The sequence below is a fragment of the Vicugna pacos genome, chromosome 29, assembly GCF_048564905.1.
Source record: "Vicugna pacos chromosome 29, VicPac4, whole genome shotgun sequence".
NCBI lineage: Eukaryota > Metazoa > Chordata > Mammalia > Artiodactyla > Camelidae > Vicugna > Vicugna pacos.
Genome location: NC_133015.1, coordinates 25,399,001 through 25,424,192, shown reverse-complemented (window position 1 = coordinate 25,424,192; position 25,192 = coordinate 25,399,001). Strand labels below are relative to the sequence as shown.

Here is a 25,192-nt window from a genome sequence, read left to right as displayed (position 1 = left end):
TTTGGCTCTTCGCAGCAAACATGCGCCCACCCTGGGTTTAAAGGATGGTTCACAGCACAGCAAACCACCACGACTGCGCCATCGCTCAGCCCACTCCACTGCGGTGCCCAGAGCTCTGCATTTTCAAAATTGTTTACAAGACTGGAGATGCCATCATTACAGACTGTTTTTAATCTTTTATTGAACACAGGAGCATTAATTTTTTGTCCTTCACTAATAATGGCAAAGACAAAAAAACTGGCCGCGCAAAACATGTCACAATTATTAGAAAGTTCAGATTAGGCGAGCACACAGAACGCGCACTCGAGGCGGTGGCGGTGGCGCTGACTTGGATTCCGCAGATGAAACGTCGGAGAAACCTTCGGACGACGGTGTCCTAGACGAATTTCCTCAACCCTAGGAATTTATGAATAGACGATGTATGTCTAAGCGAAAAAGGAAATTTGATCTTCGTATTAATTTAGTCATTCAACAGAACTGCATCGTGCAGTATTTTGTGACAGGATCCTGGCCCACCCTAATTTCAATTTCTCATTTTTCATTAGGTTTATGTGCAAAAATTTACTTGATGCTCTTCGAAAGCTGACAAATGATGAAGGCAAATGAATAAAGAAAGGTTACTGGACATAAACATGGCACAGATATTTAAAAGTTATTGGATAGATCATTCTAAATGAGGCTTATAAATAAAAATGAAAGACACAGCAATAGAGCAAGAAGGTGGTCAACTTCTGTTCAAGATCACTTTGAGCCATCAGTCGTTTCAAAAATTATCCCAGTGTTGTATTTTGAAGGTGAAGGTGTGGGAAGAGTTGCCAGTAACGATGGGCTGGAGCTGGCATATCTGGAACCTAGTGTTGGCGTTTACGAGACAGGTTGTTTTCTAGATCCACAATGATGATTGTGAGCAGGTACCAGCGTCCAGAAGGCAGCGCCCATTTGGGGTACAAACAAAGTGAAAACCAGGGAGAGAAGGAATAAATTTTGAGTTTACAATGGTTACATTTTTAATCACAATTTCTAACAAGCTGCGTATCATTATTCCTTTATTCTTACTCATACAAAATGAATAAAATGACTTAAATTATAAAGAATTTAGAAGAATCCATGGGGCGTGTACAGTAAATGGTGATGGCTGTATTTCCAAGTGTATTGGTCATTAATTCCTGGTGACTGCATTGACTTAATCAAGACTTTTATGCGACAAACTCATTGCCTTATGCTGTAAATGCTACTGACAAATGAAGAGCATTCTCTGAATGTGTTTATTAAAAGACAAATCCAGAGAGAAAGTTCTCAGGCATACCACTTGAAATGACACTTCCCTCACGGTCAGCTTGGTCACCAGTATTCCTCATGCCACCCGTGGACAGAGACACCTTCCTCCCACCCCTTTCCTGTTCCAGACAATCACTACCTTTTTCCATCTCTGTAATTTTGTCATTGCAAGAATGTCATGTAAATGAAATCACACATGATTGAGTCTTTAGAGATTGGCCTTTTTCATAAGCAATATTCCCTTGAGATCCAGGCAAGTTGTTACTCATCAGTATTTAAAAATTTTCACCACTGCATAGTCTCCCACAGTACTGATGGGGCACAATTTACTGAACTGTCCATTTGTTAACGGCTGTCTGGGTTATCTCCTATTACTGACTATTGTAAGTACACCTGCTATGAGTATTCACATACAAGTTTTCATTTCCCTTGGATAAGTCCCCGAAAGAGACAAACACATCACAGTGAATTATTCTCTCCTTTTGAAAATAGATATTTGTATCGCTTACACTTTGTTGCTAACATATATTTTTCCTATGAATATTTTTGAAATAATTTTTCTAGTGAACCATCTCACAAACTTTCATAACCACACGGTCATCAGTAAATGGGAAATAGCGGTGCAGTCCCCCCCCTCATTATTACAGACCTGTCCTCAGCTCCTGGTGGTTCTGCTAACGTGCAAGTTGTGTGTTTTAAGGCTACGGTGTTCATGGGTCCGAGCAGTGAACTGTGTCTTCTTGATTAATTTGTATCCTTATGCAGGGTCACCTCCATCTGCGGCAACGCTGCTTCCCTTGAAGGCTTGCTTGTTTCTGATGAACGTGGCTTTACAGCCTTGTTTAGTGGCTGCAGACGTGGTTTATTATAGCCTGCAGTTCACTGTCTGCTTCATAATGAGGGTATGCCACGTTTTTAAAAAGCTAATCTGACAACCTATAATTTCTCAGTGAATAGTTAACCCTACGTTTATAATGACTAGTCATATATTTGGGCTGATTCCTACCTTCCTGTTTGGGGCTCTCTGTCTGGGTCCCTCCCTCCCTCCTGCGCTTCTCAGGACTCCTTCCCCAGCCGGGAGCCTCCGTGACTCAGGGTGTCTGCTGTGATTCCGACACGCATTGTTCTTTCTGGCTTTCATGGGGTCTGTTTTTGTTTGGGTAGGTTTGGGTTTTTTATTTTTTTTCAGTTCTGTTGTTCTGCCTACTTTGAGCTCATATTTTCTGAGAATATTTTCAGTTTGTGACTCTGGGGCTGAAGGTCTGTTCCTTGGAAAAAAATGAGCGTTTGTCTCCTCCAGGTATCTGGTGGCCCGGCAGACCAGTGTCTGCTTCTAAAGAAACTCTGCCGAAGGCCTCAGACGCACAGAGGGCTGGAACTCGAGCTCCACACTCACGTGCAGTCTGGATCCCGACGGCAGGGTGCCAGGGGGTGACTGTCCGTCCTTCTAGCAGCAGCACGTTCCCCTGCGGTCCTCCGCGGCAGAGCAGACATTTTAAACTTCATGAGTTTATTCAACAGATATTTTTTGAGCTTCTGTTCTCAGTCTCTTAGAACTTGATACATCGGGAGGGGAAACAGAGAAAATTCCCTGCCCTCTACAGGAGACGGATGATGATGCATAAAATGATACGCAGTTAAGCAAATCGCCTACTGTGATGGAAAGAGGGAAGCACGGCTGCAGAAAGAAGGAAGCAGAGAAGAGAAGGTCGGGGTATGGAAGCGCTGTTTGTCCTCCTCCTCATCTTCCTGCATGTTTTCTCTACCGTGTCGATCTTGAGCAGAGTCTTGTTTGGTTTTGCGTTGCACAATATGGCCTTACAACTACATGTGATGTCTGTTAAGAGCTCATTTTCTGTGCACACACTGTCTTCTAACCCTCAAATTATTTAAGATGAGCTGTTATTGTTGGTAGTGCAACAACCTTGTCATGGTCAAAAGAACCTGGTCGGTGAAAAAGCTGAGACACACACATGGACACAGAGACTCCAAGGTAATTTATGTTGGACGTAGCGGGATGTCAAATCACTCCTAATGAAGCGGACAGTCAAACGCATTGGTTCTTATAACCGGAAGGTCTGGGAACACGTCCTCTTCTGAGAATTTGGAGATTTGAAGGATATCAGCTAACTCTCACCTCCCCTAAATTCGTGGTTCAAAATTTTCCTTTCTGTCAGCCTCATGTTCCCTCCCTACGCAATTCCCCCGGGGCGGGTGGGGGGGTCTACAGGAAACCCTTCAGCACCACATCATCACTGAGCAGTGATCTTGGTCAAAACTGGTTTTCTTCTCTCACACACCCGAGGACGCACAGCTAAACAAGCTGATGAGGCGTGGTTATTGGAAGCGCCGTCAGAACCAGAAAATGTTAGAAAGGAGAATTTCCCCCAAAAGCAATTCAGAAAGTGCTGGCACACAGAGCTGTGCGATGCCCAAGTTAGGCAACCATCTTGGTGACGGGCGCAAGCTTTGAACGAATATAAGAGAGTGAAAATACAAAGCGGAACAGGAAAACACGGAAACCATGTCCAAAGAAACTATGGGCATCCACCTCCAGAAAAATAGTGGACAATTTTGTTTCGGAGTGAATGTGATTTTCCTTCCTTACAATTATCTTAAGATCTGCAGGGACCCATTTAGCGCACTCATGGTCTCACAGTCACCGCCTTTCACGAACAAGGACGTCCAGGGTGGACTCTGTTATTGGAAGCCCGGTTCTTGCACCAGCAGCACCAGCAGCACTTGAGGGCTCGCCAGGCACGCAGAACCTCAGGCTCCCCCAGCGCACGTATTGAGCGGGTGATTCACGCGCACGCCAGCGGCGATTAAAGGTTAAAGACACACTCTCCGGAGCAGCTTGATGGGGTTCTTATCCAGACTGACACACTTAAAAGCTGGGTGACGTTGGGCAAGTTCCTTAATCTCACTTGAAGCTTTATTATCTTTTAAGTGGGGTGAGGCTAATAGTGCAGACACTTCAATATTAAAAACTAACTATATATTATACACTGATCACTGTGCACAGCACATTTAAATATTCAGCAAAAATGACACTTTTATTTCATCTTTGAATTTAAGCCAGTTTATTCATAACCTCTTCTGCTGGAACATTTCACGTGGAAACCAGAGTGCAAATTAATATTCTCTTTGATTATTTTAGTTTTTGACTTTTAATGACCTGCTCAGGTGCCAGTTATTAAAATAATTTTGTTTCTATAAAAGCTCGACAGATGTAGAAAATTGTGTAACAATATTTATGAGATGATATTTTCCATAAATATTTAAAAGTGAAAATAAGACCATTTATCCATTAAAGTATAAACATTATACTTTCATAAGTATTATTAGTATAAAAACTGTAAATAACTATGAAGCAAAAACTTTATTTTCATGTTTAATGCGTCCCTAAAACCAGCAGAAGTGCCCGCTGGTCCGGCAGCCGCTTGCGGAGCCGCCACGCCCACTTCCCCCTGCGCGCCTGGTGCGGGGCCTCGCGTCTCTCGCGCGCCCTCTCCCGACCCCGCCGCACACTCGTCCTAACACGTGGAGCGGTCACGGTCCGCTCCGACCTCCTGGCGGAACTCACCTTGCCCATGAGCGCAGAATTCTGGCGCACATCCCGCTGAAGCCACGAGACAAGCGCAAACTAGCACCGGCCTCGCCCAGGTTCCCGGCCGCCTACATCCTTGGCTTGGGTTTTATCTCACGCCTTGGTGCAAGAACAGGCCTCAGCCTCCGAAACTCCCCAGCTTACTCAGAATTCTAATCACGTTCCAGCCAGCGAAGGCCTCTGCTGAAGGCTTCCGGATCCGGTGAGCCCGTCTGCGCCCAGAACCTCTGCGAGGCTCGAACACGGCAGTAGGAGGGACCAGGCCGTGGGACGGGGTCTTGGAGCCAGCGCTGCAGAAGGGAGAACGCAGGCCACGCACCGGCCTCGTGGCTTTCTGTGCCCGGTTTACGCCCCTGGGGACTGTAGACCACGTGTTCCTTTGCCTCCTTCGTCCCTGGCCCAGGAGAGCGCGCGGTTCCTACTAAGGAAAGGTCACCCGCAGTGACCCAGGACCTGGTGCCAGGGCTGTAATGGCCGCCACCTGCCCCCGGGCAGTCCGAGCTGGACGCTGGGAGCGCCGGGGCCCAGAGAGCAGACTGCGCGCTCCTGCAGCAGCACTGCCTGGTGGCCACAGCCCCTTGCCCTGGGCGACGCATCTGACCTACGGCTGACCGGAGCTCGCTGGCCTGGGGGTGCCACCCTGGGCTCGGGACCGTCTTACGAGGTTTACCTGAGCCACTTTGATGACACACCCTTACCCTCACCGGCAGGATTCCCTCCCTGGAACAGGTGACATGGTTCCACCTAACCCTCACACGGCTTTCAGGACCCATCACCCAGGTGCTCACTCAGCCCCTGCCCTGACAGCCCGCCTGCAGCGCTGGCCCCGCAGGACTCGGACCCTGCGCCCCGACGCTGAGGCCTGCCCCGCTGGCGCCTCAGGCCCCGCCGGGGTTCATCTGCGTGCCCTCCCCGCCCCTCCTCTGTGGAGCCCGTCGGCGCCCACCTCTGCCGCTTGCAGGAAACCCGCACCGCCTTGGATTTCGTCTCTGCCCGTATTTCTGCTTCAGGAAAACAGCCTCAGCAAAGCTGAGGTGTATCGCCGGCTTTTCAGGGTCTGGGGTAATATTTCAACAGTCTTCCCCGAGGAAGAGTCCCCCCACCCCGCACGGTCTCCCGCCCCCGCTCCGCCCCCGTGTGCTCCGTCTTCAGGATTTCACACTTTCCTACCTGGTTTACTGGTTATCAAACAACATTAAAATAAAAAATACAGAGAACAATGGTTGTCACAAAATATGGAATCTAAATCCGGCTGAAGGACAGGGAACGCTACGCTAAGTAACCACCTTTTTTAAGGAAAATTTGAAGGGCAGGCAGTAATTAAGAAAAGATGAATCACTTAGTCAATGAAAGATTAAACACGTGAGCCAGGTGAAGGACCGGGACGCCCGGGGAGCTGCAGGAGTCTCCGGGTGGAAGACAGTGAAGGAGGACGGAGGCGAGCAGAGAACGCAGCTCCACCGTCCGCGGAGAAGCACGCGCACCCCGGCGTCCAGGCCCCCGCGTCCTGCGCCCCCGCTCAGGCTGCAGACCCCGGCTGGCCCTCCGGCCCCCGTCCTGCGCTGACTCTGCCTTCTACTCTTGGTAACTGCTCTTCGCCCTTCTTTTCTTCAGGGACTCGGATCACCGCACCTATGCACCCATTTCTCACACCTGTGCGTTCAAATGTAACCTCTCTTTTATTTGCATTCCAATGATACACTGTGTGTGTCCAGTAATACTTTAATTTTAAAACGTAAGTCAGGCAGCTAGTTTCAGGTCTTGACAGCAGGGCCTCGACTTTAATCTTTCTCTTCTGATAATCGTGAAGAAAAGGCAAGGAAGGATTCAAACGCCACCTGGACTGATGAACAGCATCGCGAACATTCTTTTATACTAGTAACACCTACTTTTATTTTTAAAAAGACCAATTGTGTACTCAATTTAAGCTCTTGTTTATGCATCTGATTTTAAGTGCTTTAAAAACAGCTTCAAGTATCACATCTCGTTAGATGATTGTAATTACAGGGTTTAAAATATATAGATAGTAAATTCATTCTATCAGGGATGTAACTCCAAGCAACACTGTTTCACTTGTGAAGTAGGCATAATATTTGGATGTTATTCATATCTTCTTTGAAGTTTGAAGCCTTTTTTCCCTTGGCTTTCTCTGGTTTCGTATTTTTATGAGTCTAAGCTATACAGCAAAATATTAACCTTACAGAAAACCAAATTTCAAAAGAAGCACTAACACTGATGTATTGAGATTGATTTCAGCCTCTGTCTCAAGTCACCCTGTCACTCAGGATGTGTTAGCGAGCGTCAGCATCCCAGCAACATCCCATCAACTAAACACGCTCCGAGCACCCAAGAACCGGCCAGGCACCAAATGCATTTCTAGTTTAAGAAACTAATTTAATGCTGTCTTCCCGATGTCCCCAGTGCTAGTAATAAATTAGAAGACTGCTTAGAACTCTCTGGGGGTTTTTTAAATTTCTTTTTTTTTGTATCTTCTAATTCTAATTAAAAAATTAATGAGAACAATTCTGTGGCATTCAGTACATTCACTGTGTTGTGTAATCACCACCACCATCTAGTTCCAGAATATTTCTATCAATCCAAAGTTAAATCCTGCCCATTAAGTGATCTGCCCAGTCCTTAGTGCCTCCCCAGCCTCTGTCCTTGGCAACCAACCGTTAGCACTTTGTTTGTATGAGTTTGTTTACTCTGGTTATTTTACATAAATGGAATTGATGCAATGTGAAATTTCCTATCAGGATCCTAAAAATATTTCAGCATGTATCCATGGAGCAGCATGTCCCACCCTTCGTTTCTTTTCATGGCTGAGTAATACTCCTTCACATTCACTTGCCACATTTTTATCCATTCATCAGCTGGTGGACATTTGGGCTGTTTCCACCTTTGACCATTGTCAATAATCCTAGCATGAACATGTGTGTATGTAGACGTATGCTGGTCTGAGTACCTGCTTTCAACTCTGGCTCTCTACCGAAGAGTGGATTACAGGAGCACGGGGTATTCTGTGTTTAACTCTTTTGAGGAGTCACCAAACTATTTCCACACAGGGTGTGGAATTTTACACTGTCCTGCAGTATTTGTGAGGATTCAAATTTCTTCTTAACTCACCCAAACCTGTTATTTCCTGTTTAAAAAACATATTATACCCAACCCAGTGGGTATGGAATGTTATCTCATTGTGGCTTTGATTTGCATTTCTCTAAGAAATAATGATGCCAAGCATCCTCTTGTGTGTGTGTGGACTATTTGCATACATTCTTTGGAAAAATGTTTTTCAAGTCCTTTGCACATTTTCCTAATTTTTTGTTTTTTATTTATTGTAAGAATACATTATATAATTTCGATACTAGTCATTATCAGGTATATGAGTTACAAATATATCCTCTTATTCTGTAGCTTGTCGCTTCGCTTTCTTGACGATGTCTTCTGATACACAAAGTCATTAACATTGATAAAGCCAGATTTATTTATTTTTCATCTGCACCAGTGTTTTTGGAGTCATATCTAAGAATCCGCTGACAAATCTAAGGTTATGAAGATTTACCCCCCTGTGTTTTGTCTATGAGCTTTATTGTCTTAGCTCATATTTAGGTTTTGATCTATCTTTAATTAACTTTTGTATATGATGTGAGGTAAGGGTCCAGCTTCATTCTTTTGTACATGGACATCCAGTAGTTCCAGGACCACGAGAGGAATAGTCTCTTCAGTTGAATAGTGTTGACACTCTTGTCGAAAATCAGTTGGCCACAGATGCATGGACTTAGTGTTGGACTTTTAATTCTACTCCAATGGAATTCTAATGGGATAGAGGCGAGAGTCCAACAATGTGTGTGTGTGTGTGTGTGTGTGTGTGAGTGTGTGTGTGAGTGTGTGTGTGTGTGTAATTATGCCAATGCACGATGTTTAGATTATTGCGACTTTACAGTAATCCTTAAAATTGAGAAATATGGGCCCTCTTAACCTGTTCTTCTTATTCATATTATTTTGGCTCTTCAGGGCTACTTAAAACTCCATATAATTTAGACTTTTGCTTCTCCATCTTTGCGATAAATAGGTAAGTAGATGGACCAGATGATAGACAAATGCCATTGCAGTTTCAACAGGGAAGGCATAGCATATGTCGATTGCCTTGGGTAATACTGACTTAAGTCTTCCATTCTTGAACAAGGAATGACTTTCCATTTATTTAGGACTTCCTTTATTTCTTTTAGTAACGTTTGTATTTTTATTGAACAAACCTTTTACCTCCTTGGATAAATTTATTCCTAGACATTTTATTCTTCTGGATGCTGTTGTAATGGGAATTTTTTAAATTTCCTTCTATTATTGTCAAGCTTGTACTTTTCCCTTCAAGTCTGTTTATGCTTCTGCCATATACATTGGACAATACAGTTTGGTGCACTTGTGTTTAAAGTTACTTTTATCCTCTTGATGAACTGACCCTTTTGTCAATATATAATGTCCTCTTGGTTCATTGTGATAGTTTTTAACCTAAGTTGAGTCTGACACATTACTGTAGTTGTCCCATCTCTCTTTTCGTTATTATTTGCATGGAACATCCTTTTCCAGCTTTTCACTTCCAACCTATTACTGTCTGGGAATCAACACTGAATGTTGGATTCTCAGAGAGTTTAACCTACTTACCTTTAAAGTAATTACTGATTTTAAAAAAGCCTTCAATCCATCATTTTGCCATTTGCTGCATGAATGTCTTACAACTAGTTGTTGGCTGTTTGTCACTCTCTCCACCACTGGCTTGTCTGAGTTTGGGCGATTTGTTGTTGCAAAGTCACCTTGACTCCCTTCTCATTTCTCTTCTGAGTATACATTTTCTCACAAGTTACCACTGGAATTTCAATTAACTTCGTACGTTTAAAACAGTCTGGCTTGAGTATAAACCAACTTGATGTCAAGCATACAGAAATTCTACACTTACACAGCTCTGCTTCCCCTGTGGTTCTGTTGTTTTTGTCACAAATCACATCTTTATAAATTATGTATTCAATCCTGTAGATTGGTAATTATTTTACAATTATTTTCTGCATTTGTCTTTTATACAGTGCAGAAAATTAAAATTGGGGTTTAAAAATAATACTGCTTTCATATTTGTCTATGTAGTTTTCTCTACTAGAGACCGTTGTTTACTCACAGGGCCTCAAGTTGCTAGGCAGTGTCCTTTCATTTTAACCTGCAGGACTTCCTTTGGCGGGACGCCTTCTGGGACAGGTGTACCGGTGATGAACTCCTTCGGCCCGTGCGTGTCTGAGAAGGGCTTCATTTCTCCCTCATTTTCAAAGGAGAATTTTGCCAGGGGCCAGCATAGAACTCTTCATTGACAATTTTTTTCATATGTCATCCCACCTCCTTCTGGTCTCTGTGGTTTGTGATGGAAGCTTAGCTGTTACTATGAGATTCCCTTGTACCTAACAAACTGCTTCTCTCTCTAGATTCGAGATTATCCGTTTGTCTCTTGACATTTGATTATATTCTCTTCACTGTGGATCTCTCTGAATTTATCCTATTGAGTTTGTTGAGCTTCTTAGATGTGTAGATTCACAAATTTCCACAAATTTCTAAAGTTTTGCCCATTATTTCTTCCAATAGTCTTTTTGCCTCCTTCTCTCTTTTCCCCTCTCATCACGCGTATGTTGGTCTGCATGATGCTACCCCACAGGTTTCTGAGCCTATGTCAATCATTCCTCATTCTTTCTACTTTCTGATCCCCAGGCTGGAAAACTGCAACTGTCATGTCATCATTGTCACTGATTCTTTCTTCTCATTTGAATTCCCAGTTTTGCCAGTGCCATCCGCTGAATACACTATTCTTTCTGCATTGCTCTCTGTCAAAGATCATTTCTTGGTCAAAGACATTTTTGTGATTTCCTTCTGTTGTCTCCATTCCCTGCCTTTAATTTATATCTATTCTTTCACCAACAACCAGTTGTTTCTGGTCCTTTTATAGTAATCTCGAGCTCAGGAAGTGTGTGTCTGCCAAACTCACTTTTATTTCTCAGAACTGTATTGCTGCTATAGGCCCTTGGCCTTATGATGCTGCAAAATTTTAGAATCGTTTTTGTCAACAGCTGCAAAATGCCATGCTGGAATTTTACTGTGAATTTTTTTAATCTACAAATCTGGTGGGCAAGATTTGACATCTTAAAAATATTGAAACTTCTAATCCATGAATATGAATACGACTCCATTTATTTTGGACATTTCTGAGCCATTATTTCAAATGTTTCTCCTGCTCTGTTCTCACGTTCTTCTCGCCCTGTGGTTCCACACACCTGAATGTTGTACGCGTTAACAGTGTTCCGTGACCCTTGGATGTTCCTTTTTATTTTGCTTTCTTTTCCCCTTTGCATTTCAGTTTGGGGGAGTTCCGATGAACACACCTTCAAGAACACTGGTTCTTCCCCTGGCCCTGCTCAGTCTATAAATGAGCCCGTTGAAGATATTCTGCCTTTATGAAGCCGTGCTTTTAATTTTTTAACATTTCCGTTTTACTTTTTCTTAGCATTTCCATTTCCCTGCTTACATTAGCCATCTGTTCTTTTATGTGGTCTGTTTCTTTCCATTACAGCTCTTAAAATATTAATCACTGTTATTTAAATTGTCTGATAGTCCCAACATCTGTAACGTATTTGAATCTAGTTCTGATAATCGTTTTATTTCTTTAGACTGTTTTCTCTTGCCTTTTGGCAGCCTTATAGTTTTTATTATCGACAGGAATTACTGTATAAGTAGTAGAATTGGGGTAACAGTAAATAAATTTTGAAGTGCTTTTTGGAAGTTCCAACAACATTCTCAGTAAAGAGATCATTTTGCAGGGATGTGAATGTATCAGTAGCTTCTGACTCTTCCTAAGAAGGGAAGCCTGCTTCTATGTGAAGTTCACAAAGTTCAGTCATTCAAAGAATATGTGGCCATATAATCTGGAAGAAAATTTTGCTGGAATAATTAGTTTAAATGTTTATTCTTGTTAAAAAAAGAAACCTAATTTTAGTCTACATGATAGTCTTTCTTTAAAAAGCGTGTGTAACATTTTCCTCTTCACATCTTTTTGCCTTTCTTTTATAAATAATTCATAGTTCACACCTATCTTTTCTTTCATTAAAAAATATTAAGAATGGATCCTTTAAGATCAAGTCTTCCAAATTATGTATTTTCAGCCCACTCTTTCCTTAAATATCAGATGCAAATACAGTATTTTTGCTAATAGTTGGCTCAGTGCCTGGAAGATGGCCTCAGGAATTCTAGCCTGTGAAGTTTTTGATACAAGCAGCTGAAGAAGTGTGAACTGTTTAATTAACAGTTTTACTGAAGATAAATCAAAGATTAGCATTTATGCTCACCACTTTCAATCGAAAGGCGTTCTTATCCAAATAGGGAAACTGCGCACCTGATCCATTTGGTCCACGTCCATCCTGAAGGGTTAAGTTATATTCTCTGTCTCTCCGTGTAGAAATGCAGGGGGCCTCACAGGCTGAGGTGCGAACAGGTACCACTAGTGTCACTGATCATTTTAAGTTTTATTTGGTGGATCATCACTCCTTCTTCACCACTAAAGTACCGAATGGTGTGCTTGATTCATTCTGCTTCATTTTACTGCAGTGGCCTGGGAAAATTAAACCTCAAAAGAAAATATTTTTTAACATCTCAAACTAATTTTACTATTGTCCCCAGAATATTAGGTTTTATGGTGTTTTAGAACACTGGTGTATGTCACTAGGGCTATTTAAATTGTCCCAGAGCATAGAAAAAAATTTCAACTTTTTCCTAAGAAACAGAAACATAACTATACCTTATAAAAACTGCATAAAATAGACAACTCTAAACCAGTCTCACTTTACATGTCAATACACAAACCCCAAATAAAATCGAAACAAGCAGAATTAAATTGTGCATTAAAGCAGTAACATGCAACAACCTAATGGGACTGATGGTGGGAACTGGAGGAAGATCATAATGAAGAAGTGCGCCCACGTGTTTATGTTTATAAATCTCGAGCGGAGAATCGCGGCGACCCACATACTTGCACAGAGAACACCTGACGAAGCGCCTCCCTGGGAAACCACCAGGGGGCGTCTGACGGGGGGGTCGCACCTTCTTCAACGTGTAAGAGACAAACTCAGCCTGCAAGCCGGCATCACGCTCACCCACGCGCCCGATGTCCCACCGGAACCGGGGACCAGGCAGGAACGGGCACGTCGGCTCAGACGGCAGAGCGGGCGGCGCCCAGTGCCCCTCCCGCTGCAGAACCACCGCGGGGCGAGCAAGCGAAGTCCGTGAGAAGCGCGTGTGCGGAGCCGGGAACCAGCCGGCGTCACAGCAGCGAGGTGCCGCCTGCGCGGGAGGAGGCGGGGGCAGCCGGCGGCCCTGCAGCTCCGGCCCGTTCCCCGCCCCGGGAGGCGCCGCGGCGCGGCGGCCCGGCTGTGCAGGGCGCGGAGGGCGCCCTGTTCCCGGGGGGCGCGCCGCCCGCGGCCCCGGCCCGCCGGCTGCTCTCGGGGCGGAGGCCCCGCGGGAGGCGCCTAACGAGCTGCTGCTGCCGCCGCCTGGAACGGGGACGGCTCGGGACCGAACAGAGCTGCCCAGAGCCTTTGAGCGAAAGCTGGGGAGAGAGCGAATTTGGGCACAAGGACTTCACAGTCCTCCTGCGCGTAACAAGGCGCCTGGAAGGCCAGCCACACGCCCGGGAGAAAAAGTTGAAATCGGGAAGAAGGGGGGAAGGCCCCAGGCTTTCGCCGCCCGCCGAGCCCCAGCCCCGCGTGAGCAGAGGAGGCCGAGGCCAGAGGAGCCGCCCCGCCCGGCCCAGCGCCGAGGGGCGCCGGGGCGCGCGGCCGGGCGCGCGGTCGGCGGGCGGACCCCGGAGACCACCGCCGCCTTCTTTCTGTGGCTCTAGACGTTTAAGGGAGTGTGCGTCTTGCCGGTGGCTCACCACAAGCTAAAGGGACGCAAACTCCGGAGACCACACGTGACCAAGAATAGTCTTCAAACACTAGCACAGCAACTGCCGCGCACGGCGAAGAACTGCCACGAACCTGAAGGCTAGCAATTTGGTTTCCAGATTGACCACATGTTCGTATTCAAAATGTTCAGGCTCCAACACAAAATTATGAGACAGCCAAAGAAATGTGAAAGTGTAGCCCACTCAGAAGAAAAACAAAAGAATTAACAAAAATGATCCCTTAACAGGACGAACACGGACTGACTCCACAGATTTTAAACCAGCTGCTCTGTATGCAATCAGAAGCTCCAGGAAACCAGGGACAAAGAACCAAAGGGAACCAAGAGAGTACTGTCTTCGCAAATCGAGAAAATGAATGGAGACAGATTTCATAAAAGGAACCAAACCCAGACCGTGGAGTTGGAAAGTGCAAAGACTGAAATAAAAATCTCACAGGAGGGGCTGAAGGCAGAGGGAGGACGATCAAAGTTCCGCACAAATTCCGACCAGGAGCCGGCAGGGCAGAGCGAGCGCAGGTGGGGAAGCACGTGCAGCCTCCCCACCGGGCACGTGCACACGCACAGCGAGGGCTTCCGAAGGCGGCGACGGAAGGAAAGGGGCAGGGGAAGTTTGGAGAAACAGGCAGAAAGGGTGTTTGAAGAAATAATGGCCCAGGGTTTCCCCACACGTGAATCTACATGTGGGAAACATAAATTGTTGGAAGTCAAAAACACAGAGGGAATCTTGGAAGCAGCAAGAGGTGATGTGTGGCTGAGACGCTCTCCTCCCTCAGATGAACAGCCAGTTTCTCATCAGAAGCCGCAGAAGACAGACGGCAGGGAGAGGAAGCACTTAAAATGCTGAAAGAGAGAAACTGTCAACCAAGAATTCTCTATCCAGCAAAACACCCTCCAAAAAGGGAGGAGGAGTTAGGACGTTTCCAGACACACAGACGCCGAGAGCTCTGCCCTGAGAGAAACGCTGATGGGAGCCTGTTGTGGTGAAAGGAGGCCACTAGGAGGCAAAGGGCCCTGCAAGAGGCGGCCAGAAACGGGGACACAAGGACTGCTACCTCTGCACTTTTGGTCTGTGAGTCCTCTGTTTCCCCCTCTGCGATTTTAAAAACGAATGTATGCAAAACAATGATGAATCTATGACAATAGGCACAGAATGTGTAAAAAATAATTTGTGGTAACAACATAAAGGCGGAGGAATGGAGCTGAATCGGAGATGAGTTTTAGCATAAAACTGAAGCTCTAGGTTGATCGTTTAACTGCATTGTTATAAATTGAAGACATTAACTGCCATCCCAAGGGTAAGCGGTAGGAACAGAGCTTTAAGAATGAACAGAAATGGAAATGAAAACGGAACCAGGTGGAGAGACGCAGAGACCCCACACAAAGGGCCCCCGACAAGGTGGCCGCACCCTGGCCCCCGATGTGGAAGCTCTCCAAAGAGCGCTGCCCTTTAAGGGGTTTGTATTTGGGGTTGGGGTTTTTGTTTTTTTTGTTTTTTTTTTTTGGTTTGGTTTGTTTTTATTCCTTCTAGTTTTATTGCAGTATAACTGACACACAGTGTACAGCATAATGATTTGACTTACGTACATCATGACGCCCACAGTAAGTTCAGTAAACATCCTTCATCTCCTATAGGTACAAAATTAAAGGAAAAGAAAAATTACTTTTTCCCTTGTGATGAGAACTCTTAAGAATTGCTCTCTTACTTTCATCTGCAGCGTACTGCAGTGTTACCTGCATTTATCATGTTGAACATTACATCCCTGGTTCTTATTCATCTTAAAACTGGAAGTTTACCCTGGGGCTTCATGGAGGCTCCATGACTGTCATGACTGGCTAAGTCACTGGCCAGTGATGCCTGATTCAGAGTTAAGCCCCTCGCTCCTCCTTGGAGCTCCGGGGGTGAGACTGAACGTTCCAGCCCTCTCTCACACGTCTGCTTCTCCTGACGGCGAGTCCCCAGCCGGGGCAGGATCCAAAGTTCATCTTCATCAACGTACACCCGTAACGGTGGAAACGGACTTGTTATAAATAACAAGTCACCCTTTTCACCTTCGTGGTTCTGAAGCAGTTTCAGGAACTGAGGGCAAGAGACCGAATATCACAGCCGAAGACCTGGACCTTGCTCTTATCCGTCAGAGAATTCCAGGGCCTGGCAGCTGGGAGCCAGGAACTGTGGGTGACAGACCAATGCCCCTGAGAAGCATCTTCCAGTCATCAGAATGGCCAGATGTGTGTATCCCCTGTAAACCACGTGCCTCAGAAACCCACTGGCAAAGAGGGTTTCTGGTGATGGAAACAGGCTGGCTACCGTCACGTGCTGAGAGACTGAGAGGGAGAGGGCACAGCACGGCTCTCACAACCTTGTGCTCCCACAGAGTGCACGCCGCAAAGCGAGGTCACAGACACAGCACAGCGCTTCGCCCACACACAGCTCCGGAGAGCAGGCGGACCTGGGACCCAGCAGTGGTGATGCCCGTGGCCCAGCGCCGCCAGGCTCCCGCACCCGCTCCGCCCTCACTCCCCACTGCGGTCCCCTTGGAAGGAAGCTGCGAGACTGTCACCCACATGCCACACAACCACCCATGCAGGAGAAATGATGCGCAGCTTGAAGTTCACTCTCGGTCACTCTTACAGATTTCGCAGAAGAATGGGACATCATGCACAGGAAGCTAGAAGAACCAACCATCAGAGGCGTCCGTGCACTTTTTAACACTAGACGCTGATGCTTAGGAAAATAAAATTATCTCTAGACTTGAAAGGAAGCCTTGCATTCTTTCAAGGTGAAAATATGACAAAATAGAGGGGTTTTTTGGTAATGCTCAATGTTTGTTATTAAAATAAAACGTAACAGCCTGAAAGTGACAATCACCACTCAAGCCATGGTCCACACACCAGCACAGGGTCCCCTCTCCTCCAGCACACCTGCGTCTCTGATTTTTGTCCAAGACTAATGCCTGTATCTCTAGATGAGCAGATTAAAGGAACGAAAGGAACAGAGAACTTCTGTTTCTCCATTAGTTCCCTGTACTTTAGAGAACCCTTATAGCCCAGTAATGGTCGCAGATTATTATCTGTTTACTCTTTCCTTTAAAACACTCATATCTGAGAATATGAAATGCCAAGGACCCCCTGGTGACACTTTCTTTTGCAGCCCCCACGCTGAAAAAAGTCTCTTTGTCATATCTAGGCCAAATTGCTTCCATTACAGTTGAAGCTAATCTCCTTCAGTTCCACCTTTAGTGAAAATAGAGGGCAGTTCCCCCAGCACAGTGCTCCTGACACAACTTCATTCCCCTCCAGTCTCTTCTCTCCCTTAGAAACTGTTTCATTAACTTTTTTCCGTGGAGGCTGCTTTCGCTGCCCTGTCACCCCTACGGATCTGAGCGCGAAGCCCCCCGCCTGCAGGTAGCAGACGTCGCAAGTCCTGCCTGGACGACGCAGAGCCTCAGACGGCCTGCGCTCGGCGCCCCGCTCTGCAAACAGTCCGTGTGCAGCTCCGCGCTGTCCAGACGCACGGTCACGCGGCACCTTAAGGCCAGCACTGCGTTGTTTCTCGTTGTCACTTTACTGAGTACTGACGTCTCTGCGCTTTTCCCCAGAGATGGTGCCAACGTAGCCAAGTGTGTAAGTCGGACTTCACAGCGTGGAGAGGCGAGGAGGCCCGGCCTCGTGGGCGTGGCGGGGCGCGCAGGCAGGATCCGGGGCGGGAGGCGTCTGACCCCGAATCTGAAATATGTGTAAAATCAGCGACCCGACGCGCGCCGGCGAAGCAGAGGTTCTGCACGCGCACCGCGGTGCACTAGTCCTGGGGGGACGCGTGGGCCGAAGGTAAAGCGGCTCGTGCCCCCGACCGCCCCTTTAGAAGCCCGCAGGTCGCTCTGAGAGCGGCCTTTCCGCATGTCCCTCTGATGCACACACAGACCAGCGCTCAGCGCCAGAACCACGAGGGACCCTCCGCAGGCCGCCGGGGCGCGCACGCCCCGTGGGACCCCATCCTCTGCCCCAGCCGACCTGTCCTCCCTGAAATCTGACCTGCGTCCCTCCACCCCGGGGGGCCGCGGGCTCTGTGGGCTCCCGTCCCCGCGCTGCCGAAGGGACGTTGTCTCCATCGCAAACCGGGAGCCGCTGCTGAGCTGAGCCTGCGTCTTCCTCTCCCCTGGGTGAGCAGCGCTGTGCCGTCAGGCCTCTGCTTCTTCGGCGCTCTGTCCCGCCCTGCTCAGAGCCGCAAGCCCCTTGACTTCTTCTCTACAAAGTTTTAAACTCGCCCTTCTCTGCATGTTCTCTTTCCTTTAAGCCATCTTCCATTATGTTTACTTGTTTTTGTGTTCCTGATATTTTTTCTTCAGCCTGAAATGTGTTTTTCATTTCCAGTTCTGTCTGAAATATTTTATTTTATTCCTGAGTTTTTCTAATTTTGCTGGGCTTTATTTCTTCCCTCATTTCGTCGGTGCGTTCCACCCAGCACGTTTTGAAGCAGCCGGTGACATTTAACCTGCCTTATGGGAGCGTCTGTCTGGCATTCCCTCGTTGCCGGCACTCTGCCGCTGTCATTCTTAATGGCTCTGGGTGGAATTAGATGTTGACATGTTCCTGCGCCTCACGGTTTACATAAAATTAGTTCTCCTGAAGTCAGCGTGAGGCCATACTTAGTATAGCTTTTTTAACTTCTTAGAGCCTCTCTGCCACTGTTTTTATTTATTTTTTCCTGTTGGCGCACAGCCAGTCACCACGTGCCAGTTTCTGGTCCCAGCATCGTGTCCCAGCCGTGCACACGTGTACACACATACTCGTTTTCATGTTCTCTCTCGTTAGCGGTTGTTACAGTGCCCTGCGTCTGCCGCTGTTTTCTCGTCTGTTTTCGAGGTTCCCCGGAACTGTCTCCTCCATTAGTTTATCCAGGACTTTGCTTCCTTTTGTTTTAATATCCCAGTCCTGCTCAACTTTGTTTCCCCCTTGAGTCCTCTCCCCTCGGTGTGGGACTTGAAACCGGTCAGTTGTCAGAGGTCACAGGCGTCCTAGAGCGCAGGCCCGTCAGTCCTTGCCACGTTGGGCCATTGGGCTCAGCTTTACGCTTGGCCAAAGTCGTCCGAGCGGCAGCTGCGGTGCCGGCCCCACTGTAGCTGGCCACCTGCGGGCCTTTGTTCTCGGTTTATCATCCACCTCACGGCTTCCTTGTGATGCTTTCTGCTCAGACGCTGGCAGCACTCAGATGTGAAGCCTGGGGGCGGGTCCCTTCATCCACTCGTCCTTTGTGGTTTGTGACGATACCTTGTCACTTAAGTTCTGAATTAGAGATTCAAGGAAACCAGACAAAAATCATGCCAGCATGACTGGCGTCATCTGAAGAGACTGCCTCCGCACTGTCGTCTCCTGTCGGCCTTCGCTCTGCCTTTAAAACAGGGAGCTCACTGGGGCCACGGATGACCTTCAGCCCAAATCACTTCCTAAGTGGCTGCCTCGATCCTCATGGCTCCTCTTTTTCTGTAGCTGCAGGTGTCTCTCACTTTATTTCGCTGTTGTTACTTAAATGTGTCTGTACCCAGTACCCTTACGTTCACAGGAAATTCACTAAGAACTGGCACAGTGAGCGTGGTGCCCAGACGTGAACTTGGTGACCAGAGCGCCCCTCACCTGAGTGGACGTCATCACCAAAACCTAGAAAATATGTGAATCAGCAAGTCAGGGTGAAGAAACACATGAAGGAAACGGTGAGTTTAGCAAAATGGGGAAGTAATCTAAGGAAGTCCCGAAAACACCGTTACTCCGGGTGGCAGAAAGGGGGCATTAGGACTCAAAACCCCAGGGAGCCCTTCGGGCGGCCCAGCTGGAGGAGACCGAAGTCATGTTTAAACTGGCTCGTGCTTCTTACCACCCCCGGGGCGACGGTCACCCGTGAACACGCCACTGACAGCTGGCCGTGAGAGGAGCACTTTCGTTTACAAACATTCTCAGGGCTCTCTCTTTAAATGTACCTGTGTGGAGCTGCAAAGCGCTGCAGCGCGCACGGGGAAGCGCGCACACGCTCGGGCTTCTCCGGACCCCTCCGTCGTCCTGTGACGGACTCTGCGCCGCTGTTAAACCGTCTGTGCTTGGTCTGCCGGCCGGGCAGGCCCGCGCCTCGTCCGTGGTTTCCTATCTAGTACCCAGGAAAATAGGCCATCCTATAAAGTCATCGTATAAAAATCCCAGACTCACATACCAGGCCTGTCGTAAAACTAATTAATTAGTCTGGCAGCAGGAGAACGGAGGCGCTCGCTAAAAGCCAGGAGCCGTAACCCAGCCCGTGACCAGACTGTGAGCGCCACCTGGAGGCTTCCTTTGCTTCAGGGCAACTGCACTGATTTCCTTCTCCAGGAGCGTGATCAGCAGGCCCGGGGAAGGCTGCGGGACCCTGGCGCGTGGTGGGAAGGGTCAGGCAGGCGTGAAGGAAGAAAGCTCACCAGATCTGTGCTCATCAGATACCATCTGTCTGCACGACGCCCAGCCTCAGTCGACTTCACAAACCTTGGCCGATGGGAGCTGCACGACACGGGCCCTGCTGCGGGGTCAGCCCCTGAGCTCCGTCCCTTGTGACCGCCCCTTCCCCTCCTCAAAGCCTGTCGCCTCTTCCCCAGACAGGGTGGGCTTCCCTGCGACCCGCCCGACAGACAATGTCGGCCTGCAGGCGTCTGGCTGTCACATTGTCACACATGGCAGGGATCTTCTCTAATCAAGTACATTTCTGGCAAGAGGTCAGCTTTCCCGGAAGATGAGCTTTGAAGCCAAAAGGGCTTGACCCCTTCCTTTGTCGGAATAGTACCCACCTCCTCCCATGAGGGTGAGAGTCCGGAGCCACGTGGGGACCCCTGGGTAAGGCAGCACTGCAGAACATCCGCCTCCCCGGGCATCTCCCCGCGTCACCATTTTGCAGCTTACGGCCTGGGAAACAGCCATGAGCCCTCTAGTCTCTAATGAAAAAACGCAACTTTCTGTGAGGCAGAAGGAGGTGGCATGATGGGAGAGAAGAGGTAACAAAAAGGTAAGAAGATGACAATCAAATGTTGGCTTATAACTCATCCCCTGGTCCAGGAGGATGCACACGGGTAGAAAACTGGACCGTGGGAGCCCAGCGCAGGGCAGGAATGTGAGGGTCTGTGGCAGCGGGGGCGCGACACCAGCGTCCCGTGCACAGTGGTTCAGTGCGACCACACCACCCACAGAGGGGCGGGCGGGAGCCCAGAGAACCTCAGCTTACAGGCCGTGTCTGACCTGCAGTGAGAGGCGGAACGTGGCTTCTCCCTAATGAGGCGCAGTGATGGAGCAGCCCGTGCTGCTGCGCTGGGGGAGACTGTATGTGCCCAGAATAAATATATTGCCCTATGTTCAAGTCAGAGAGCAGCCAGCCTTGGAGAGGGCCCTTGTTTAAAAGTTGAACAAAACAGGCTGTGACCTTGGAATAACCTTAATTCTGGGCCCAAATTCAAAATGCTAACTAAAGACCCTACTTAGCCAATGTTAATTATTAAATTAAAAAAACTTACAGGAGAATAATGGTTTTCATTAAATGTATTCATTTAAATTATTTATTATGTGTCTAGTTTTACAGTGTGTGTCGAAGGGGCACATTTACTTTTGGTCATAAAAACATGACAAAGGCAAAGATACCAGAGAGTGTGAAGATACATCGATTCACAAGGGCTGACCCGAGAGTCGGCACAAGTCTTGGAAAAGATATTTCTGTTCCACAGTAAAATAAAAAATAAAATGAGATTTAACTTAATTTTATAACAAAGTTAAAAATATCTAAAATGTTACTTTCATTCTGAGATTGTCATTTCAACATTTTTCAGAATGCCTGTCTGTACACAGTGTCTTGTGCAAACTGTAGATCAGAAACGACTCACAGTGAGAAGGGAAGTGGGCGTGTCCTCTGCGGGCGGAACCAGGTGAGTTCTAGTCCATATTGTGACACGTCACTGAACTTAAACACGGCCTGTAAGTTAGACAGCAGCAGTTTGTCAGTGTTAAATTTCCTTATTATACTCATTGTGCAGAGGCCGTAGAAGCCGAACATTCGGGATTGAAATTATATGTTAATGTAGAACACGTGTGGTTGTCAAATTTGAAGTTCAATTTTTTCTTTACCTTAAAATTGAACAAATAAAATATTAAATATAAATAAATATAAAATAAATGAGTATTATATAGGTCAATATTAAATATTAAATAAGTTTAAATTTATAAACAAATATTACTTAAAATGAGTAATTCCAGTATGAGGGATTTATGTTAGGAAGAAGGATTTAATTTGAAAAAAATTGCAAATATAAATCATAATTGCAAAAAATTATAATCTTTCTGCATGTCTGAACTTTGGGAAAGCTTAAATAAATCTAACTTCATTCAGATATTAGTTATTTATAAGGAATTTGTGAAACATGATAAAGACATGTTCGATTCAGTTTCATGGAAAAAGCAAGATACAGCTTGCTTTAAACTGTTTAAGAAGCAAAACCCAGCAATAAGCCACACCAGACTACAAATGCCAGTTACACTTCCGTGTCTTTAAAGACTTCTCTCCAGGAGTCAGCGCCCTGGCGCTTTCCGGCTGGAGCTGCGGGCGGAGCCCGAGCAGGGCTCTGGCTCCACCCTCTGCAGGACCACCCCCCACCAGCAGGGCTCTGGCTCCTCCCTCTGCAGGACCCCTTGAGCAGGGCTCTGGCTCCGCCCTCTGCAGGACACCCCACACCCCAGCAGGGCCCCGGCTCCTCCCTCTGCAGGACCCCCCCCCCCACCAGCAGGGCTCCAGCTCCTCCCTCTGCAGGACCCCCCTCCACCAGCAGGGCTCTGGCTCCGCCCTCTGCAGGACCCCCCCCCACCAGCAGGGCTCTGGCTCCGCCCTCTGCAGGACCCCCCCCCCCACCAGCAGGGCTCTGGCTCCTCCCTCTGCAGGACCCCCCTCCACCAGCAGGGCTCTGGCTCCGCCCTCTGCAGGACCACCCCCCCCAGCAGGGCTCTGGCTCCTCCCTCTGCAGGACCCTGTGCCGCTTCTGAGGCTGAATTTGATTTACAAACTCGCGCTGCCTGGTTCTCCAAACCCCTCAGGGCGGTGAAGACACATCTCTCTGAGAGGATGAGTTCCCGTAATAAGACCCGACCAGACCTGCCCCCTCACCGGGGCTCAGGGCCACCGCAGGCCCTGCCAGGACCCAGACAGGGCCCCGCGGGGACGGGCAGAGCCCCGGGCCCCGCGCCCGGAACCAGGGCCGCTGCCTGCGCAATGGTCACAACCACCGGCGTCCCCACGGGCCAGCCCGCTGTCCACACAGTGCTGCTTGACGTCTGGAGTTCTAATTATCTCCCCAAATGACTCAAAACAGACCTAATGTCCCCTGGACAAAAGCTGCTTTCTCTCTCTCTCTCGTTCAAACATCTCAGTTACTTCTGATGAAGTCAGAACCCAAAAAATGAGGAATAAATATCTCCTCATGGAAAATCCATGACTGCCAGATAAACCAAAAACAACTCGTTGGGAAAGTGTAGGGGCCGGAGCACCGTGGGAGACAAAAGAAAACAAGGTTTACTCTTTCCTAACCCCACCTGCCGCACTGCAGCTGTCTCTCTTTCTGCCTCGTGTGTGTGCGTATGTGTGTACGTGTGCACGTGTGTGCGTGTGTACATGCATGTTTGAACGTGTGTGCGTGTGTGTGTGCACGTGCATTAGACCGGCATTGCCATGGTCAGGGTCAAGCAGATGGTCTAACTCTGAAGTTACCTGTGGTGCCACGCAGAAAATCCATGAACGGAAAGCCACTGCCGTGCCCTGAGAATGTTTAAAAGCCAACTTCGCTAAGAGGCCCCTGGGGAAATAATAAAGCAGCCACTCATTTGAAATCTCGCGGGAGAGGAGAGAGGAAGAGGCCCCAGGACAGCGTCAGAGGCCGAGGCGACAGAAGAGATTTCCCAGCTTTGTGGGCGGCAGTGCAGTCAGGGCCTGAGGTGCTGTGTCTCGGGTGAGAGCTGCTGGGGGTGCCAATCACAGAGGCGGCTACTCATCACGTGGGCACAGCCGGGAACGAGGCTAGCCTGGCTTCTGCTACAGCCTCTTGCAGTTTTGATTATGGCAGAAAATGGCACCGTTTATCTTCCTCACCACTTTTAGGAAAGAGCCTGGGGTTTGGTTCCTAGAAACCAACCTAGAAGAGATGACAGTAACTTACGAGGGAACAGGAGTCTAACCAGGTTAGAGAAGGGTCCAGACGAGACTCAGGACGTGTACGGTATTTCTGCAAGAATGTAAAACACCACGCCCACTCCTCTGGGTGGGCACTATCTGCGGTGACTGGGGCACCGAGCCGCAGAAATATTTTAATGCAGAGTCATAAGTGGTCAAACCTAACATTTAACATATTAAGTTAAAGTGCCACATGTGAATTCTTTAATATGAGATCTTGAACTTGTTACACACGGGTCCTGGCTAGCAGGAACGTCACGCCTGACTGACACGAGCAGGGGGGCTTTGGACCAGGAACACACCGGGCAGTGGCTAGGCTCCCACTTAGGGTGGGGGTTCTCTTGTTGACTCAGGCTGACTTCGATTACCTTTCACACGGAATTTTTTTCCCCAGAAACTGCTATTATAGAAAGTACCATGAGAAATGAATTTTCTTGTTGGACACCAGTTTTTATCAGCATTTCACAGTTTGGAAATCTAATTGCATGTTTCGGGGCTGTGTGCAGGCAACTGCTCCCTTTGTACAGTGTTTGAACACAAAATCAATGCTGCTTGTATTTTAAAGAAGCAAATGAAAAGTAACTAAAAAAGACAACATTCGTTCAGCAAAATTAGATCCTGCATTTGCCACCAGCCCAAGGCCATCACCCCTCTTGTGCCCTCGCTCATTAAATCCGATGCACTAATTAACCCTGAGACAGGCGTGGAGAGGCCCTGGGTTTGGCACAACTGGCCTCCCTGAGCTCCTCTGTCCTCACCACCAGCCTCCCCTCCGCTAGTCCACTAGCTCCTCTCAGAGGCCCGTGATCAAGTCTCTGCCCTGAACAGACAGAAGAAACAGGCTCCCTCCATGCCCTTGAACTTTCTCGCCCAGGGCTCCTCTCTGGGGGATTTCTTCTCGGAAGCACAGTCTGTGTCCGCCATCATCCACATCACAGTCCAGTCCACCTCTATGTCTGTCCCTACCACGTCCTGACACCTGTTTTGCAAAAGTCACCGATGAGGTTATGAACATGGGTGCAGTGGAAATGTTCTGTCACAATGTTATTTTTATTATCCTCACGGTTGGCCGTATCCAGCTCGAACTCTGCTACATGCTGAATACT

General features: G+C 47.8%; 1 protein-coding gene across 1 annotated transcript in view; it reads right to left on the bottom strand.

Annotated features, from left to right (window-relative positions):
* Window positions 1-588: 588 nt before the first annotated feature.
* The window catches only part of LOC116285969 (uncharacterized), a 208,711-nt gene continuing 184,107 nt past the window's right edge, over window positions 589-25,192 (bottom strand). The window contains exons 6-7 of the mRNA XM_072951679.1: window positions 21,757-21,845; window positions 589-883 (exon numbers count right to left, since the gene is read on the bottom strand). Coding sequence (XP_072807780.1) covers window positions 865-883; window positions 21,757-21,845 — 108 coding nt within the window. The 3' untranslated portion in view covers window positions 589-864. The remainder of the gene's footprint in view (window positions 884-21,756; window positions 21,846-25,192) is intronic.